This window comes from Trachemys scripta, chromosome 1 (genome assembly GCF_013100865.1).
Source record: "Trachemys scripta elegans isolate TJP31775 chromosome 1, CAS_Tse_1.0, whole genome shotgun sequence".
NCBI classification, from domain to species: Eukaryota; Metazoa; Chordata; order Testudines; family Emydidae; genus Trachemys; species Trachemys scripta.
Genome location: NC_048298.1, coordinates 72,644,576 through 72,665,803, shown reverse-complemented (window position 1 = coordinate 72,665,803; position 21,228 = coordinate 72,644,576). Strand labels below are relative to the sequence as shown.

Sequence of the window (21,228 nt, the reverse complement as noted above, 5' to 3'; positions counted from 1 at the left end):
AGACAAGCAATAGGAAATTTTAACCAGCACATTTCATGTCTTCTTTATACCTAGAAAAGTAAAAGGCACAGCCCTGAGAATGAAAATATCCACTCCTCAGCTTCCCGAAAGGCAAGTACTTTAATGAAATATAAAATAGATTCTTCCCAAGGCTTTCTGAATTACTGAAAGAAAATTGAAAGGTGGAGATTCAGATACACTTTAAATGCTTTGTTACTTACTGCTCTTTTAAACATTACCGTAATTAGATACTATTCTGAATTAGGCAGAGTTGCATGTTTTAATTACATTTTAGTTGTTGCTCTCCTAATTAGGGTTTACATTCCAATTTCTTCCAATGTTAAGACACCTAACCATGCCGTTCTAATGGAGTAGTTCTAGTACATGTGATGTTTTCCATCAAAATAATGTTTTCCCCAAGCCAACATCCCAGTTCTAGATTTCTATTACTCTGTCAGTAATAGATAGAATAATAGAATGAAATGAAATGAAAAACAAGTACAGTCTTTCACTAACTTTTCATACTCTTTTCCCCTACCCCAAAAAAGGCCATGATTCTGCAAATGCACACTTGCCCAACTTTACACATGTGAGTAATCTCATTGACATCAACAGAACTATTTACAAATGTAAAGTTAAATATGTGCATAAGCATTTGAAGTTCATGATTCTGCATTTACAAGCAATTTTGGGCAGGGACTAATAAAGTGTTTGTATAATCTTTAGGACACCTGGGCTTGGATCCTAAATGGGGCTCTGACTGTCACCATAACAGAAGTAAGGTAATAAATATGAAGGAATATAGTCTTTGCTTAAAATGCCAATGCAAAAGAAATAGCTTATTTTTTAAATTATTGACTTGTGACAAGGCCTAGCACAGGGACTATTTCTTAAAAGTTGGATTGGACTCTCCTTAATAATAGCTACCTTAGCTGGTATGGCAACAGCATTCCAACTATGACACTAAAGTGAGCTATGAGAAGATACTACTAAAAAAATCCATTAGCCTTTCCTGCATGGTCAAAGCACATGCTTTCATCTTCACATAAAATAGATTATTATTGTCCTTGAAATACTCTACCATTACATGAAACATCAATTGAATTGTTCCATCAGAGCGCTACCTTGACCTCCAGCTGTGTTTAGCAACATTGCATTGTAACAACCTACAGTAAAGTTCAAATCTTGAGGTAACTGCCTCTGCAGTTATTGTTTCATTGAATTTGTAAATTATTTCCTTCTTCAGCTTCAAATAAGCATGCATATATTGTAATTGAGTTACTATGCTGGCTGGGACTGTGAGTGTAACACACCCACAGACAGCCCCTAGAGGGTGTGGCAGACCCAAAATATCCCCGTCTCATGAAGTAACCCTGAGATGAAGCAGAAGAGTGTTTGCTTCCTACTTTGCGGAGGTGTAAGCTATTTGAACCACCAGCAGCAGGAGAACCTACTCCTGCATCCTCTTTCGGTAATAAATAGATGTTCCGTTGGCAAGCTGAACTCATGCCAGTATTATTCCAAGGACTCTGCATGGCTGTTCAAACCCACCAATAAAGGAGACTCTGAGGTCATGTAACAATGTATAGTGGATGCAAATCAACTGAAGTCAATGGAATTTTATCAGGGATGGATTTATCTCCAGTATTCTAGGTAGGATGAAGTGCCACACACACAAACTGCAGCAGCAGCAAATGTTGAATGAGACGTTAAGAGATATACTGTCCCAGGGAAGGAAAACCTGAGCACAAGATTTGCTGAGCAGCGCAGGAGCTCATATTGTCAATTAATTCCCCAAGTTCTGCAACTCTAGCTTATCCCTGTCCATGCTCCACTCCCACACCAATGTGGTTAAACAGTCTGAAGGAGACTGAAGAAGTTCACGTGTCTTCCCCATGTCATCCCTACAAGAAATGAGGGCAGAGGCTGACACCACCTTTGGAAAGGAGACAGTCTTAAAATCTCACTGGGTATGGGTAGCAGTTTCTGGCTGGGCCTGTAGTCTCATCGCTCATTCATCAATCACTCGTTCGTCAGCCAGAACCAACCTCCACCTCTTCCTGAGGGCACCTGGAACCTGTCTCCGTAGCTCAGGGGTTAGAGCACTGGTCTTGTAAACCAGGGATTTCAAGTCCACACAACTTAACTGGCATAGTGAAGCTCTAAGGAGAGAGGCAGGATGCATCAAAGAATATCCATGTAATCTGGCAAACTGGAGGAGATACCAACCTTTAAAACTGTTTTCCTCAGGACAGAGCAGGATAGAGCCTTAAAATGTATCCCAAAGTAAAGTCATTTGAAAGTAAACTCCAGCAGCCATTATTTTCTTAACAAGCTCTCAATGTTTGCCACTTTATGAAAGTTCATCTTACAAGAGACCAGGCTACAACTGCAGCTCTTATACATTCCAACATTTTTACCGAGTGTCATAAATGTCAATTGATAACATTGTTTGCACATGCAGTATTGTGTAGCAGTTTGCATAGTCACACAAAGGATTGTTAGCTTGCAGGAGGACTTTGTGCTAACTGCTTGGTTACAGTATTCATTTATATTTAATAAGATTCCTTAAAAATGTGGGGAATTGTGTTTATCTAAATCTCATGAGATTAAGAGGGCATTAGTTCAAGTGATATTTCTAGCCAAGAAACACGAAACTGGACTCTGCAAAGCTAGCTGTACATGTGCCACATATATATGTTTTAATAGATCAATCTGTCAAACAGCTCAGTATATTGCATTCATTTTTACTAAATTTTATGTGCCAGTGACAATTTATACAAGTTGAGGATATGCCCCAGGGTTTTTTACTTTAAAGTGCAGCAGGAAACTTGTTAGTTTATTATACTAAGGATTCAGAAGTAGACACTATTTTTTAGCCTGCGGCTTCTGTTTAGGTTTTTGGAGGTTTGTTTTTGGAGGTTTTTTAAAGAAGAATCGCATTACTGACTTCTTTTGAATAATGAAAGATGACAATATTAATACTAATTCCTAGTGTGCCTTTATGCCAAAAATAATTAAAAAAATATATTACAAGAACAAGCACAGGCTACAAACATTTTCCCTACTTCATTATTTAGGACGAGCCAAACATTTTACGAATTGTAGTTATTTATGTTTAACATACTGTATTGTATTTGCTTATGGCCAAAAGATTCATCAGTTTCCTCACCTTGGCTATCAGTCATGCAATAGCAACTCAGGTCAGACTTCAGAATGAGTCTTATTCTTGTTTCCTTGCAGGGCCTCAGTCTTGCAAACAATTAGCAATGTGCCTAACTTTAAGCACAAAACAGTCCCACCTAATGCAGTTGGTGAAATCGTGCCCTTATTTAAGTCAGTACGATTACTGTCGTTGACTTCAGTGGGACCAGAATTTCACCCAGTGGGAGTACTAACGTGAGAGAAGTTGGATGTATGCCCAACTGCTTATGGTGCCAAGGCCTAGGCTGCCATGTTCTCTCTTTCCAGACTCTCACTCAGCAATTACAGAACAGTTTCCTTAAATCTTGACCCAAATGACATCAGTGTCTAATGAGATGGCCACTAGCAAAGCTTACTACATCTTCCTTGGAAACCACTTCTTGGAAGCTACGAGGTGAGCCATCATCCTCCCCAACATAGATTTAGAATCCAACACTTCAATAACCTAAAGTTAAGATATTCCCTATTTGAGAACACACAGTGCCTCTGCTTATACATTAGGCCACTTACTAACCTGTACAGTGCAGTTCACTTCAAGTATGTTTTTCTTTAATTACAACAGTAGCAAGGTCCAATTAATTCTAAATTAAACTGAATTAAAGGAAGGCTTAGTCACTTATTGATACAATAGCTGAAATGCTGCCTCTGCACCAGCTGACTCATTTTAAGTCCTTCAGAGAATGCATAGCACAAGTGAGAGTATTTGATTTCCCACATTTAGCAGTTATGAAATTTAGATCCTTTCTGCCAGAAAAATCAACAGCAAAGTAGTTGTGGTAGAATAGCTATCATTGTCATTGATGCATTATCAATGGCAATGAGAGTTTGAACTTTTAATTAAATCAGAGATGACCAGGTTTTTGGGAATAGGATTAAGACAGAACTGTGTCCAACATCAGGTGTGCATAGACACAACAAGAATTCTGGGAAGGGGTGAGGAGAAAAGTGAGAAACTTCTAGACACCACAGTACCCGTTACATGATAGCTACTGTAGCATCCCTATCAGAGGCTAACATAGCTCATTTTGTTGGCTGAGTCGAAGGTTCATGGGTTGGATTTTTTTGCACCGTTTCAAAACTATTTTCAGACTTCAAAATGATGTCATTAGACCAATCAATCAGCCACTTTGCTTTTATCAGTTAGCGTCATCACCCAACAGACTGTATGTAAACGCTTTGAAAGTGCTTTTTCATCTGAAGAGCTGGATTCTGACACATTGCCTGAATTTTGGAGCAATAACTAAATAAATTAAGGCTAGTAGGATACAGACAACTACTCAGTTTAACAGAACGCTGTACTGCTTACAGATTTCTAAGGGCATACAAAATATAGTCAGTTCAATTTCACATTAAACTTAATCACTCTTTTGTAAGCTTCCCCCCTTTGTCATACATCCCTCTCACTAGCCCTCCCTCCCAATCCCCAATCACTGTACTGGTTGATGTAGCTGGTGCATTGGAAGTAGGGTTAAGTAGAAAAAGAGCATCCATGATTATTACGGTAATCAAAGATTTATATCACTGGAAACAGCCCAGACAGGACCAGGATTCCTTTGTGCCAGGCAATGTACAAGCATAGTATTGGACATGGTCTCTGTCCTGATGAGCTTACCCTCCAAACTTGTGTCTTCTACCCCTGATAAAAAATTCTGCATAACTGGTGAGATTTCAGTATCTTTTTGCACTATAAACAATTTAATATTCCGTTGCCTCTTATCTGGCAACATTTGCTGCCTTATGAGACCATTTCTGCCACCCTTAGCCATTCTGTGTGGGATCTTAGTCCATGAGAAGTCAGGAGGTAGCAGGTAAAGTCAACAATAAACCTAGTGAAAACAGATGAATGAGGTTCCCCCCACCCCACCCAAGCACCTCTTTCTCCTGACCACACAATACAATATGATCAAATTTAAAGTCCAAGTCTGCCATTTGTACTGAAGCCACATAGTACCTTACTCCACGCATTACCATTTTCCCCTAGTTTACTTTGCATACCATCTTTAGGATTAGAAGAGTGCTCTCAGAAAACTTCTTTAACAGAAATTCTCAATCTTCACTCCCACTCTGCTACTTAGTGAACAGATGTCCTTATGCCTCCTCCCCGCACTGAGAAGGTATAATGTAAGTTATACTCGTAAGAGGCATTCTTCGGGTTACGTTAGAGCTGGAGAAAATTAATCACTCAACAAGCTGATCTTAATCCCAGTTATGTCTGAAAATTCCAATATATTATGAGTTTGGCAACATATCAATATAAGCAAGACATTTTATATCCTTCAGTTCCTATGTATTTACCTGTAAGTATAACATTTTTACTTGCATACTTTTGAGCCATTTCACTCATATAGAAACTAATCCTGAGAAGTGTTGGGCTCCCTCAATCCCTTAGATTTCAAAGTTCGCCCTTTACACTTGTACTGTAATAGATATGCTAGCTCACTTATGCAATTATAAATTTGCCCGTTAATACAGTATAAGAAGTACTACAAACTAGAATTTCTTAATCTATTTTATCTATAATAAACTACAGTACAATAATCCTCACCAATATCTACAAAGTTTAGTCTCCATGAGATGTTACGGAACAAGTGTAGAGTCCATTTAGTAGTTTTAAATATCATATGTAGTGTAAAATTTTTGGAAACTGTACATGTGCAGGGCAGTACCGTGCTTGAAGCTATTGCAGCACAATCTTTCAAGGTATTTATATCAAGCTCACAGTGCTATGTGCAGATCTGTACTACTCACCGATTCTCTTTACACAAGTTTTCTCCCTAAAAGGTAATTCGGTGGGTACACTTACAGAGCTATTGCAGTGTTAAGACCCTCAACGCATTCACATTTCTTGAGCAATGAACTGACTTTCTTACACATTTAGAGTCAGAGATTAAGGCCAGAAGGGGCCAGCAGATCATCTAGTCTGACCTCCTGTACGTCACAGACATTGCTTAATTTATAATGAAAGAGGTACGGGGGCTGAGCCCTGGCACAAATTAAGCGCCATCTGGGCAGCCAGAGAGTGTCAGCTGCTGGCCAGGAGCCCAGAGGTGCTGGGGCAATGAACCACCAACCCTAGAGGTGCCAAGGCTCATCCCTGGGAAGCCTGGCACAAATTAAGCACTGCTCACAGGCCACCAGCACCCACACACTAAACTGAACCCATTTCCAAGTCAACCAGTCAGAATGCCAGTAAATAGCGTACCCTGGACAAGAGCACTATAGGGTTGGGGTTATCCTCATTTTACAAATGCGGAAAACAGGCAAAGAAGATAAAGCAACTTGCCTGGGCAGCACCAGAGGCTAGTGGATTAGGCACAGACAAAGCAACCAAGAGATGTTTGTCTGTTTGGGATACTATTCTCTTTTTATACAGAATCCTGTCCAGGAATGCTGGAAGAACCAGCTGCAGTCAGAAGAGCATACTTGGAAAGGATCTTATATAAAGAATGTGACTGAAATATTTAGAGAAGATAAAGGAAGGAGCAGCCAGTCCCCTAAAGGTGAAGGGCTTCCTGCATAGTTGCTTTTACAAATACATCATACCTCAGCCAATTGATTGTTTTTGGCCAGGGATGTCTACTTTTTTATTAGTATGTCTAAATTGAAGGTTATTTTCTTCATTTTAGCAAGAGCCCTGCAGCTGTCCCTTTAATTTCTAGAAGACAGAAAGCAGCTTGTTGCCTTCATACATTGAAACCTTTTTTAATTGTTTTTTAACTCTATTTGTGCGGTATGAAGCTCCAGCTATTTGCTGCTATCTTAAGACAACCATGCAATGCTAGAATGTCTGCAAACCTACCGGTTCAACTCAAGCTAAAATAATGGATATTAAGAGTTGAACACAGCTGACAACAATATGTTTGCACATGTAGGAATCTACAAGAAGGTGCAGAGCCTAAAATAATCCCTACCTCAAGGAGTTCACAGTCAAAAAAGACAAGACAGACAAAGCCAAGAAGCCAAGAGATGCAGTCATTTGTCCAAGGTCACCCAGTCAGTCAGTGGCAGAGCCAGATATAGTATGTCGAGCCCCAGCCCATTGCTTTATCCACTCAACCAACCTGCCTCTCTGGAATAATTTTCTTTTTTGTTTTTTAAGCCAAGGGTGAGTATGAAAGAAAATCATAGCTTATTCTCTTTGGACTTTTGCCTTATTTTAACCTTACTCCTAAAAAGTTAACATCTTCATAAAATATTCTCAAAGTGAAGATTTCACTTTAATTTAAAAAAATGGCGAGGTTGGGGGGGGGTTAGTGTTCTGAATTATTTTGATATACAGGAGGAATAATTTACAGTGATGTGAGGTATCCCATACAACTATGCCTTTTCATATAAAGCATATAAAATACATTCAGGTTCATCGGTGTTACAAATAAGCTATAAATAAATGGAACTTTTATGAAAAACTAACTACTACACATAAAAATACCATTTTGCCTGATTAAATTTTTTCAGCACTCGGCTTAGCACTCGTTCTTTTTGCAAATTTCATCACATGCAGCCAAACAGTGTTTAGATGATTTTTTGTTTGTTTATTTATTTATTTAGCTACTGGGGAAAAAATTGTCTTTGATCTGAATTAATGTTTATTTACAGGGGAGGTTGTTGTTTTTAATTTAAACACTGTAATTGATCAGCAAGTTTAGTTAAAGAATAGTTAATTGCTTAAATGAAAAACACTTTCCACAATTCCTACCGCAACTGAAGTTAACTTGTAAAACAAACACCTCCTTCCCAAAAAAATATCACCTTTAAAAATTTCCTCTTGTACAAGTATATAAATGCTGAGACTTAATTTAAGACTGATGTTACCAAGACTCACCTGTAATTATTAATTAGTATTATTATTCATTTACATATTAAGGCCCTGATCCTGCAATTAGATCCACAGTCAGACCCCATAGGAATCCAATTGCTCACACCATATGGCAGGATCGGGGCCTAAATGTTTATGAAATTTATCTATGACAAGGATCTTAGATTGTTAATAGAAGATTTTCCAGACTAGACCAAATCTTAGAAGTCAGATCATGTATGTGAAAATAAATTTTCAGATGGGGTGGAGTTTTGGGGAGGGAAGAGGGGGTGTTTGAGAGGCAGCACAGAGCGGTGAACCAAGCACAGGACTAGGAACCAGAAATCCAGTCCTGGCTCTGTCACTGCTTTCAGGGACTTGCCCAAGGCCACACAGCTACTGGTGAAATCCTGGCCCTACCAAATCAATAGCAAAATTCCCACTGACTTCAACTGGCACCAGGTTTTCACCAAGTGTCTCCATCTGTGAGACTAAAACTTCAGCGGTCTTAAGAGGTTTAATCTGTTAGGGTATGTCTACACTACAAGCACGACAGTGGCACTGCTCCAGCACTGCATGAACAGCAGTTAGGAAAACAATTTTAATTGTCAATGAGACAACCCAATACAAATGCATTGAGAAACAATTATAACGTCACTAAGCCATTTTTACTACAATTTCAGAGTAGAATCACACTTTTAAAGTACATATTCATTTGACAGGTCCATTGCAATAGACGGGCCAATTAGTCACAAATTTAACTTGTTGCAGCCCTTGAGTGTTGTTACATTGTATAATGCCATGTGCCCAATTTGGTTTTATGATACCATCAAAAGGCTTCAAGTATGCACAGGACAGAAGGGGAGTTGATATGGGGCAGATCAGACTGAAGGCATATGTGGAGTGCATTTTACGAAGCAGTTTTCCTCAAGTGTTTGTGCAGTACCGTACTATTTAGTGTGCTAGTTTGTTGTGTTTGAGTCAGTGGTATCACCCTCGAGGGGCCAGTCCACAGGCAGCGTATAGGATCTTCTATTGCCATCAGTTAAGTGATAGCACTCATAAGACAAAAACAAAATGGAAATACCGTTGGAGTCCTATGGTAGAACATGGAGTACGTCTACACAGCAAGGAAAACCCCGAACTCAAGGAGCTCTGGCTGCCAGCTGTTTCATTGCAGCATAGACTTCCGGACTCAGGCTCTAGAACTCTGGGGGTAGGAGGGTCCCAGAGTCCAGAGCCCAGGCTCCAGCTCAGAAATCTACACAGCAATGAACCAGCCTATAGCCAGAGTCAGCTGGCACAAGCCAGCAGCAGGTTTTTCTTTGCTGTGTAGACATACTCCAAAAGAGCAAGGCAAAGATTTTCAAAAGTAGCTGGTGATTTTATCTGCTTGACTTTCAGAGGATGCAAGTTTCTGGAGAAAAAAAAAATAACCTCCTTAAGTTGTCAAGTTGGGCACCCAAAAATCACTAGACGGTTTTGAAAATATTGGTCCAGGTTTTAGGTCCGAACCTCTACCTCCCCATTCCAGGTCATGTGTGTTTTGTCTCATAACAATATAACAAATCCATGCCTGCAGATAAGACATTTAATTTGTCAGAAATACACATACATGCATGAAAATTATGATGAACTTGACTACAAAACAAGTCAGGTGTTTGATCGCAGCATAATAATTTGAACAGAGACCCTAGGGTTGGGGGCAGTCTAAGAACACAATATAATAAATACAACAAAGTACACTTTGGCAGAATCACACCGAAAATGGCTACAGTAACTGAAGTCAACACTATGCTGGAAGTTAGTGATAGGAAAAGGAAACCAGCACCATCACAATGTAATGGTTCTAAAGTAAGAGATGAGATCAGAGCAGAGTTTTAAAATGTTTAGGACATTAGTCGGTGACAGGTACAGAGGAAGTATTACCTAGCTCCCAGTAAACAACTTCAACTCTGTTATCCCCTTTGCACAGATAGTTGGAGGAAGAACTATGGACCTGATCCGGACTCCATTAGAGAGAGTCAATGTGAATCATTCCATTGACTAATGAGATCTAGATCAGGCCAAATGTTTATTTGAGAGACAGATAGAGGGGAATGTTTTTGAAACACTGACATCCACTATGCTTAATGTATATTAAGTAGGGGGTTCTGCTCCTTTTCTTTATCTGTATTTCCTCACCCTATTAATGTTGGGGTGCTTGTCTCCCATAGGTTACTAGACCTTTTACCTCAAGTTTATTAGCATATACGTCAATTAGTTACCAATCATTCTTGCCATCACTCATCTGCTGATGTTCCTACCTTAAAATATCTAAAGCTGATAACAACTGGCATCTTCTGGTTACTTGTTAGCAGTTTAATCTTACTTGTTTATTACCACATTTAATCTCATGATATCTTATGATCTAGGGTTCCTCCTGGCTAGCTGTTTACCTGAAGGCTTTGGGGGGCTTTAGTCCTGGTTTAGTTTAGCTAAGTTATTGTCTTACAAACCTTCACACTTATAGGCTCATTGTGTTACAGCCTTAACTTATACCTATGCCTTACCTAGCAAATACCTATAGGCTACAAGGTTGGTTGAATCCTATGTGAAGGGAAGTTCCTGGTTTACTTTCATGTGTCACCCTACTTATTTTCTTGTTGCAAACACTAAGGCCTGGTCCACACTTAAAACTTATGCCAAACCTGTTATCTCCCAGAGATGTAATTAAAGGGACTTAAACCCCAGTATAGACACCCTAGGTCAATGGAATTCTTCCGTCAAACTAGCTACCACCTCTCGAGAGAGTGGATTAATGGGGTGGATGGAAAAAACCATTCCATCACTGTAGTGTCTACATTACAACACTATGGCTGCGACACTGTAGCATCTGCAGTGTAAACAAACCCTACCTTTTAAAAAAGATAAGATTTTGCTGATTACAACTGTTTTTTCTCCCTCACTCTCCCATCAAATCATTCCTCCATCTTAAAAACCATTTAATATGTAGTCTTAGTAGATGAATTCAGAAAAAGAAGCATTTTTTAGCGCTTTTTGCTGCCCATATATGGAATCCCAAACAATGAACTCTGACTTTTTGATGCCAAACTAAATCAGTATCATTCTTAGAAAGTTATTGGGAAGAGCCTACGTGCTATTTCAGAGAGTGACAAATGAACAATGCTTCTGCATGGAAGTAAGCACTTAAGTTAGCTACTATGTGAAGATGACATCTCAGAGACACGGGTACATAATTTATAACAATGGCCTTCTTGTTTGCAGTGCTTTTGTTGCTCTCTTACCAAGTTAGTACTGTACTAGCTAACTGAAGTGAGAGTACTTAAAAGTTAAAACCACATAAGATTCTTCTGACCACAACTGCCAAGATGTACATTGTTAAATTCAGAAAGCAAAGGACTTTCATAAACCTGTAGTGCCGAAGGCAAGATTGTCTCCTCTCTCTTGAGCTGTGGGTCAAAAGCTCAAGCTTCTTTTTGTCTATTAGACAGGTCTATAAATAAAAAGGGGATCCCACAGACCAGACCAGTTGTGTAGTGGCAATGCTTTGTACTGCCATGCGGAAAATCCTGCTTCAATTACCTGTCAGTCTCAGGCTTCCTGGACCAGCTGGGACTGAAAGCATTCCTGAGGCAATAGTCTTAGCTCCTGGGGAGGAGGAAGTGCTTTGAGTCACTCAACAATGACCCTTACAGATGAATTAAGGAGCCACATTGACTGGTTTCAAAGGGAGGTTCATCCAGTTCTCTGCTGGAATGGCAGACGCCAAAACACAAGGTCTCCTGTTTGAGGTATTAGGGAGAAAAAGTTAAAGGTGGGCAGCAAGGAAAACACCTATATTTTATTGTACTCATATTTTACACTATACACACATACGCACACTCTTAAATATTACACTGATTTTGTAAGGGTGTTAAAGCATGAATATGAGCCATTTGTGGTAAAGCCACTGAAGAGCAAATAAACTGAAAATATAGAGCTCAGTCAAAATAAATAGTTTCGATGCCAGAAAACACAATAAACAAATGGCAAGAACTGAGAATACAACATAAGGTGATGACCATAAAGGAGGTGAGTGAGCACTAAGAGATAATACTCATCATTTACATGGTGATTTATCCTCCTGCCAATTAGCCCCAGGTTACAGATGGAAAAATGAAGATAGAAAGATTAAGTAATTTGCACAGGGCCACAGGAAGATGTCAGAGCCAGGATTAGAATTCAGGATTTCCTCACTACTTTTCCTTCTCTCTGCACTGGAAAGTAACACGAGACCCTGGAATGCAGTGAATACCGGATACAGTGAGTAGTGGTCACAGTTAAGGAACAGGAGTACCCAACAGTTTTGTTGGATTTTAAGTATAGATTTGCTCGGTGTTTAAAACAAAAAGCAGTAATAGAATATTGAGATCCTTCATATGAACCAGACTTAGGTCTGCTTGTTCCTATCCTTTGCCATCCCTATAGTCCTCAGTGTTGTTTTTTCCTAATAAGCTACATGTTCATCAGATCAGATAGGAGTAACAATCACTACATCAAATGTGCTGAAGCACCAACAGAAGGCACAGTGATACCATTTGTCAGCTCAACCATTTTTAGTTAAACATGCTGCAACCTGTAGAGATATCACCTTATCCATTCATGAAAAACTGAAAATATGAACTCCTTTCTTTAACCTTAAAGGACCATGAAGGTCCAAACAAATGTGACGTGAGAATCTGAACTTCTAGAGGCGGACTGAAACCTTGCAGCACTGCATGGTGTCTTGTTGACATAAACAACTCACCTGCAGAATATGCTCAGATCTTTGAAGGCAGATAAGCAGAATACATGTGACCATTCATGATGCAAGTCAAGAGAGCACAAGCAGTTCAAAAGGTTGTCAAACCTCAAAGGCCAGCAATAGAGATCAACAATCAAGAAGCATTCCAAAACCATTTCAGCATGCTAGAGGCCAGGATGTCCTGACCAATATAAAATTTGAGACTCCACATAAAGATACAGGTATTCTAGGTCAACAAAACTGGGGGAAAACTCAAAGTGTAGGTAGGTAGATAGATACTTTTTATTTTTTAAGGGATAAAAATTCAGATAAATCTGTAAAACACATATAATGGGGAAATGCAAAGCTAACAAGCTCATTGACCATGCTACCAAAGAAGGGATTTAGTTTTAATGGGTGTCAGCATGCTTTAAGCAAATGTTGCACCAGTTAAACAAGTGAAAGAACTTCCTCCATGTTCAAAATTATTTTACTTGCTACTTGAAGTTTGACTGTATGTTTGTAACAATCTCTACCACAAGTTATCAAGCGCACTGAACCTAGAGCTTCAGCAGCAAGCACATGTAAGCTAGAGGCATAATTCCATGAATCCGTAACAAATCTTGCTCCAAAAGCAACCTCAGAGACCTCAAAGTTAGAAGAGGAATAAAAGAGAAAGGTGGGGAAGGAGAAGTGCCACAGGTAGTTCTAAATTAGCACTCCTTTCTTACAGATAAAGCAGATGTTCGAGAAATAGAGGGGATTTCTGAGCCTTATGAATGTCTTCCACTCTGGCAAGTTAATATGATGTTAATATTCCATAAAACACTTGAATTTGGAACTCTATCATGAGTGGGATGAGCTTCCCGAAGATGAGGTAAGAACATAAGAATGGGTCAGTCCATCTAGCTCAGTATCCTGCCTTCCGACAGTGGCCAATCCCAGGTGCTTCAGAAGGAATGAACAGAACAGGTAATAATCAAGTGATCCAGGTAACTAGCCAATGACTCCAATACAGAGAGTCTTATCAAATCTAGAAACAAACAGTTATCCACTGTGGACTAGATACTAGAGGGGGACAGGATTCATGCTTTACGTGACTGCTGTATGTTCATTAAGAACCTGAAAGTCTGCCTCTTATTTGTGATGTATAGAAATTCCAAACAGCAATCAACTTTCTGAATCTATACCATGGCATTCCTACTAAAGAGTCACAAATGTCATTCTTCTGGATGAAGAATATCTAGATTAATTAAGCAACAAAAGCTGACTGACTCATTCAATGCATAATGCTTTAAAACAAAAACAAACAAAAAATATTACAATGGCACCCACTGTGTGTTAGCACTGGAAAATGGAATAATATGAGAAATATCAATGCAATAGATTCATCAAGCTTCATGACCAGGTATTTTGTTTGCTTGGTTGCTTTTAATTATACCACTTGAAAATGGTTAGTCTCCTTAGCTGAGATTATGCAGGCATCTGTTCTGGAGTACATTCTCCTCTATCAATGTGTTAAAGGCCACAGCTTCAAATAACTGCTATCATCATGGCCATTTTAAATAAGCACATTTAGAATGCTGAGCAGGAGGGAGAAAAGAAGGGGTTAGGAAGATAAACTACACGAATTCCCCGTCTTAATCCCACTGTTGGAATCTGACAGGTTGCACCCATTTGACAATTATAACAGCAGGAACCTCAGTGTTTCCAGGACAGTGCATTAGAACTGAAAAATTAAGTGTAGATGACAAGACAAAGGACTCTAAAAATCATAAATGTAAATTAATAATTAAATATACATAAAGATCAACTAAGAGACAGATGGCAAGCAGTTTTCCCTAGTGTACTTATACTTGTTCTTCCACTGCATGTATTTGGGTCACTTGCTAGATTAAATCTCATGTGGCAGGCCCAACAGAGGTACAGTGCAATAGTGTATGGATTCAGCTTAAATTTTAAATTGAGCAATAGTTTCAGATAATAAATATCTTAAATGTATACTAAGACTTGACACAGGTTGAAGCATTAAGCAGAAACTATGGAAGAGAGCTGTTTGAAATCATTTCCCATCAGCATGGCAGTTCAATTTGTGCTTACTAAACAGAATATAGCATAAACTAAAAATCTGATCTATTGTATTTTATTTGATTGAATAAACCTCCTACGCAATAAAGGTGGGAAACATACCTTCTATTATTCATATAAATTGCTGTTTTCCCCAAGTGATTAGTTCATAAAAAGGCTACCTTACAAAGAATTTCTTCTCATGTAATTCACTTTAACTTCTTGATTTATAAATCAAAATTGTAAAACTTGGGGATAGTATGCAGTCTACATTTGTCTATGATAACTATTGTAAGTAAGGGTGAACAGTGGAATTCCATCTGTCTATGCAAAGGACATCTATTTAAAAAAAAATTGTAGGTATTTTCAAATGCATCAGTTTTATGAATGGTCTACAGGATTACCTAATCACTTAAGGTAAAAAGGTCATCTAATACTATCCTTAAAATGAGCCTTTCTTCAAGTACTTGGTAGAAGAGCAAAAACACTTCAATGGAGGAGTTGTTTTTCAGATGGTCACTGTAGCTATGTATGATCTCAGGTATCATAGAATATCAGGATTGGAAGAGACCTCAGGAGATCATCTAGTCCAACGCCCTGCTCAAAGCAGGACCAATCCCCAATTAAGTCATCCAACAGATTTTTGCCCCATATCCCTAAATGGCCCCCTCAAGGATTGAACTCACAACCCTGGGTTTAGCAGGTCAATGCTCAAACCACTAAGGTATCCCTCCTCTTCTGGTGCTTAGGTACCAGAAGCACTAAATCTTGCACACCCTAGTTGTACACTGACAGTGACCTAGCACAAGTTACACCACGGACTACACCATCACAACAAAGCACCCAATAGCCAGATAAACAAAAACTGCAATTTAAAGTCAAGCACAAGGGGGTAACCAAAAGCAATTGTGCAAGTGTGATAGTCTAATTGCAGCAGCAGACATCTTCCCTGTCATACTGGTACATAAGTGCAATTCTCATTACCGTGAATGAGAATTTCATGTACATGACTGGAAATTAGCCCCCTTAATCTGGAAAGAAATTGGATTTAAACACACGACAACAAACAGCAAGAAAATCTTCAACACAGCCCAGTCATGGGAATTACCTTCCCCAATACAGCTGTATCAGTTCCAACTGATTTTGCTCAGCTAAACCTGTGTTAACCAGGAATGTGGTATATCACAAACATTTAAGTATTATACTCCCTATTCAACTTGTTCTTTCGTATAATTTTCTCCCTATCTCCCAATGATCAACTGTCCAAATAGGGAGATAATTGGAAAAATATTTACCTTGTTTTCTAGATGAAGAGAGGGAGTCTTTCCACATGATCCAAGCATGCAATATAGAAACATCAAGACCTTTTAGGAAAATTACTGCAGAGAGGAGGAAAAGAAACTTGCTTTTGTAAATTCTGCATGCATCATTTGAATTTTCTGGGATTAGAGGAGAAGAGAAAAACGGTGGGACTCCCTCCATTATACTGAACTTTGGTTTAGTTGCCACTAAAACTTCATTCAAAGTTTTCAATACCCAGTCTGAACCATAAGAAAACCAACACGTATTCCTTCTCCTTATTAATATTCCACAGACAAGTATAGCTTTCAAGTACACTTCACATAAATTATATGGATTTATAATTAAAGGAAGGGATGTACAGATTTTCTTATTATATTTCTTAACCAAAGACTTTAAATTCATTCCATTTCAATTTAACTAGATGAATGAGGTGAGAGGGGAGAAAAATAGAAATATTGAGCCCTTTGATATAAAACAATAAAGCTTAGACTAGGTAAGTTTGTTATATCCCCATCATGCACAGTTTTCAGTATGGTATCATGAAGCCTCTAAAATATTAAGTTTTACCATAGGGAAATTGATTTTGCTATAAGAAGTTTTTACGATGCCACTTAATCTTAACCAACCTACATTAAAAAAAAATACAGAAAGCAATTACAGACACCTTTTATATAGTAAGCTTGATCATTATATATATATATATATATATATATATATATATAAATAAAGAACAGATTCTGATATAATTTCAAAGTAGTGGAAAAGGAAATAGAAAAAGTGATGGTAACATGATGCCCTCCTGAAACAAACATTATGGTTTCCAAGCTTAAATGCACAATCTTGATTCATTTAACGTTAGAAGCATGATCCATCTCCCACATGGGGTGCTGTGTCCTGCAGTTCCAGCACTGACCTCCTTATCTAGTATTACTTTTCAAGAAGGCTCCTGTAGGGCAGTGCCATTCTGCGATTACAGTTAAAAGAACATTTTAGGTCTGAGAATCCCATTTTTAAACATGTTGATGAGCTAGTAAAAGCTATTAGTATCTTGCAACATTCGTTTTTCTTGACCCTTTCAGTGTGGTAGTTGAAAATGTGCTAATTAGATGACCTATTGTACAGAAATGTTATTAATTGGAGTTCAGTGCACCCCAGTGAATTGCTATTTTTTAGTTACAGCTACTAGAAGTGTTTAATTTATTTAAAAGCTAAAGACATAAACAAACCCGTATTTTAGAATTTAATTTAAACAGTGTGAGATTAATGTTAAGAGGATACCATGTGATTATCTTTTCCATACTTTCAGAGATGGCCTGCAATTAAACATCACTAATATTTTCTAATGGTATTAAGGCACAATTATGGTAGGATCAAGAGACCTTGACCGCCACATCAATAATGCTAAGTAGTATTTCAAATGACATTGCAATCTTAGCTAATTTGGACTGGCCAGTAGAAGCAAAGATTTATACCACGTCCTTAAACAACCCAGTTTTGCAATACATGCTACTTAAGTTCACATAAATACACTATTACAAAATTCCTACAGTTCTTAAGTATAACGGGATGGGTTCAGATAGTGTCAGTGTGTCAAAAAAATTCCCCATTTTCAGTTGAGCTAAATCAGACTTTACATTTCAAAATAGAAGATTTTTCTTCTTTGTGTTTTTTTTAAAGGCATTTTAAAACAAACAAGAAGCACTATATAAAACTGGAGGGCTGACAAACTAGAATATTTTAACTACCACACATACCTTCTTCTAATACATGTAATTGACTTGAAGGATTAAACTTTGAATGCTTACAGTCAAACTGTAAAGTAAACTGTTCCAGGGCTAAAATGCTGGATCACAATTGAAACTTGGCATTCAGTTTCAGTATAATAGTAGGAACCCTCGAAAAAAGGGGTTTATTCTGGAAACTGTGGTAGACCTTAACTATGGCAGGTGCACTGTTATACTCTGTAAGAGAATGCAAGAAAATTCCAAATTCAGTAATTAATTGACTCCAGTACAGAGACTATTTCCCAAGGCAATTGACTAATCAAAGCCATAACTGATCCTTTCCTTTCCCTTCCCATTAATGTGCCTGAAAGTTTGGAACAAGTTATCTAGCAATAGCTCTGCCTTAGTCATTTCCCCCTCTCAATCTTGCCCCTCACACACCCTACCTAAATGAAAGCTCCAAAAGGTTAATACCCTTAGACTCCAGCTGGAAATGTTTGTTGCGGATCAATGTGCATATGAAACATGAATCACTGACCTTTACGTTATATACACATATATTCACTTTTTAAGTTTGGCTAGGACTCCAACATACTGCGGTGGCCAGTTACTACTAGATAGGAGGATTCAAGCAGCATCGCTTCCACATAAAGCCACTCTGCCGAATCCCAATCACCAACTCACCCTAACCCAAAGGATTAATTCACTTTCCAAAGCAGAGAGAGGCTGATGAAAAGCTGTCAAAGTAAATCTATGCTCACTTTTTGGATGGTTCAATTTCAATGGAGCATGAAACACCCCAGGATGGTTAATAAGTTTAGCCAGGCGTGCTGTTCTCCCTAATATATTTTAATTATGCATCTGTTTTAATTGTAATCAGATTAAGCCACCGGAAAAGGCACAAATTGGAATGTTCCCTAATTGCTAATGGAGCTTTTCATCAGTTTCTAAACACAAGTACATTTAGGAAAGAAATAGGTAGAGACACCAGCACAACCATGACATTTTCCAGCAATCGATGCAGTTTCTTTGACAACACAGTTCAGGTCTCATTAGCTGCCCAAACTAACCCGAATGCAAAAGACAACTTCAAGCCCCAGGGACTTCATCTTTGCTAATTAGCATAAAGGAATGTTGAACACACAAACTAAAGCTGCACAATGAAAATGAAAACTAAATGCGTTTAGAAGCGCTGCTCATCAGATCTTCAGCGGGCACTGCACACACACGCAGTATGCACTTGCAATAAGTACAGTGCAAAGTTAAAGCAGCGGGGTGTGTGTGTGTGTGTGCGCGCTCTCTGTCAAACGCTCAGGAAATCAGATTGTCACAGAAACAAGAGGAATCACTGGAGGGAAGAGATCTATTACGGAGACCGAGGGGCGGGGGTGAATCTTCCTTCCCAGCCCAGACGTTACATCGTTTAATGGGTTTTTGTTATACTAAGTAAAATATACACACACACACATGCAAACACAAACAGTAACATATATACACACACAACGTTCATGCACTCAATGCCCACCGAGCAGAGATTTCCGTTCCCCAAAACTTAAGCGCTTGCAAACGGGGAGGGAGGGTGTCAGAGAAAGTCGCAGTTTGTTAGGACACACAGCAGCTCGCCTTGCCCCCCGCCCACACCGCTTTTCTGTTCTCTCTTCTTGCTGTTTAATTCCCTGTTTAGAATAAACAAACTTGATCTACACGAGTCCTGACAGCGGGGCAGCTTGGGCATTAGAGGGCCGGTCTATGGCAGGCACCAACAATGCTAGCTAGGCAAAAAGTGGCGAGGGATGCATTTAACTCTGAAGATGCCGCAGACTAAGGATCTGCCTAACCCTTCCATCAACAGGTGAGCGCGTCCCCTCCGCTCTGGCCCCGCCAGGGAGCCCGGACAGGAGCCGTGTTCGCGCCTGCGGAAGGCGCTTGGAGCAGAGGAGGCTCCGCCAGCGCGGAGCCGCGGGGGCTGCTGCCCAAGTTGTTCCCAGACCCCCCGCGCTCTCCTGGGGCTCCCGGTGCGGCCGGGCGGCACGGCTCCCCCCGCACCACCTACCTGTCATCGTAGCAGAAATCCGCCCCCAGGGTGTTGAGATACAGGACGAGCCCCAGGGCGCCGCTCACCAACTCTGCGATCATCTCTCCTCCGCCTCCTTCCCCTGCCGCCGCCGCCGCTGCTGCTCCGGCACCGGGGCAGCGGCAAAAAGCATCTACCCCCGTTCCCCTCACTTCTTCCTCCTCCCCGCCCGGCTCCGGCCACTTCTCGGCTCCGGGCTCAGCTCGGCGCGCCCCGCATCCTCCTCCTCGCCCTCGGGCAGCAGCAGGAGCCGCGCTCCGCACCGGCGGCAGCCGCAGGTTTATTGTTCCCCGCTCCTCGCTCTCCGCTTCTCCCCTTAACCCATGGCAGCTCGGGGAGCGCCGGGGAGAGGGAACCGGAGCAGCCGCTGCTCTTCCTCCGCCCGCCGCCCGGGGTGCCTGTGCCGCCAAACCCGGGCGCAGCTCAGTCACTCTTCATTGGCTCCAGCCAAAGCCCCCCTCGCTGCTGAACTGAGAGAGCCGCTGCCGAGGCTCTGGGAGCACCCGCGTGGGGCTCTCCCCGAGCTCCCACCGCGCGTGCGTGCCACCCTCCCCCGGCCCGCCCCTTCCCCGCCTCTCTCCCCTCCCCGCCCCTGCCTGGCCGCTCCCCGCCCCCCTCCTCTTTCACCTTCAATTTCACACTGAGAGACGCTGAGATAGCGAGGGCGCGGCTGGCACCAGCTTGCAACAACTCCCCCCCTCCGCCCCCCCAGTATAAATAAGCTGGAAATTCAACAATAGGAAGCGAGCCTGGGCCGTTTGTGGGGGAAGAGAAGGAGGCTCCTTTAGCTTTCACCGGCCTGACTTGGGTCTCTGGGATGCACCCAGGACAGGAGCCTGTGATCGAGGTTGCGCTGTGTGTGGGTAACGTTTAGCGGCACGCTCTGCCCGTCGTTAAAACTGCAAAACAATGATGGCCCTAGAGAAAGTCGCCTAGCAGGCTGCGTGCACGAAAGCCTGAAAGCTCCGCGCACATGTGGAGGGGTGCGGCGGGAGTGGAAATCAGACATTAGCTGTGTGTTGGGAACCCGGCGGTGGGAACAAGTCATGCACGGAAACGCTCTTCAATCGCTCACGGGACAGGGAGGGATGGCAACATGAAAAGGGTGCGGGTCCGCAAAGGGTTTGCTAACGTTGCCTCCGTTTGACACCGACCGATCCCCCGTTTCAATGTGTTTCTGAAAGGTTTCCATGAAGTGGCACATCATGCGGTCCCCGAGGAGAGGGAAGCTGCACATCCAACCGTATGCAATACGTTGGGGAGCTTTGAACAAGTTTTATTGCCCCTCTATCATTAT

General features: G+C 40.6%; 1 protein-coding gene across 1 annotated transcript in view; it reads right to left on the bottom strand.

The window, feature by feature from the left end:
- The window catches only part of TMTC2 (transmembrane O-mannosyltransferase targeting cadherins 2), a 356,119-nt gene extending 335,680 nt beyond the window's left edge, over window positions 1–20,439 (bottom strand). Inside the window, exon 1 of the mRNA XM_034772257.1 lies at window positions 19,911–20,439. Coding sequence (XP_034628148.1) covers window positions 19,911–19,993 — 83 coding nt within the window. The 5' untranslated portion in view covers window positions 19,994–20,439. The remainder of the gene's footprint in view (window positions 1–19,910) is intronic.
- Between the last annotated feature and the right edge of the window lie 789 nt (window positions 20,440–21,228).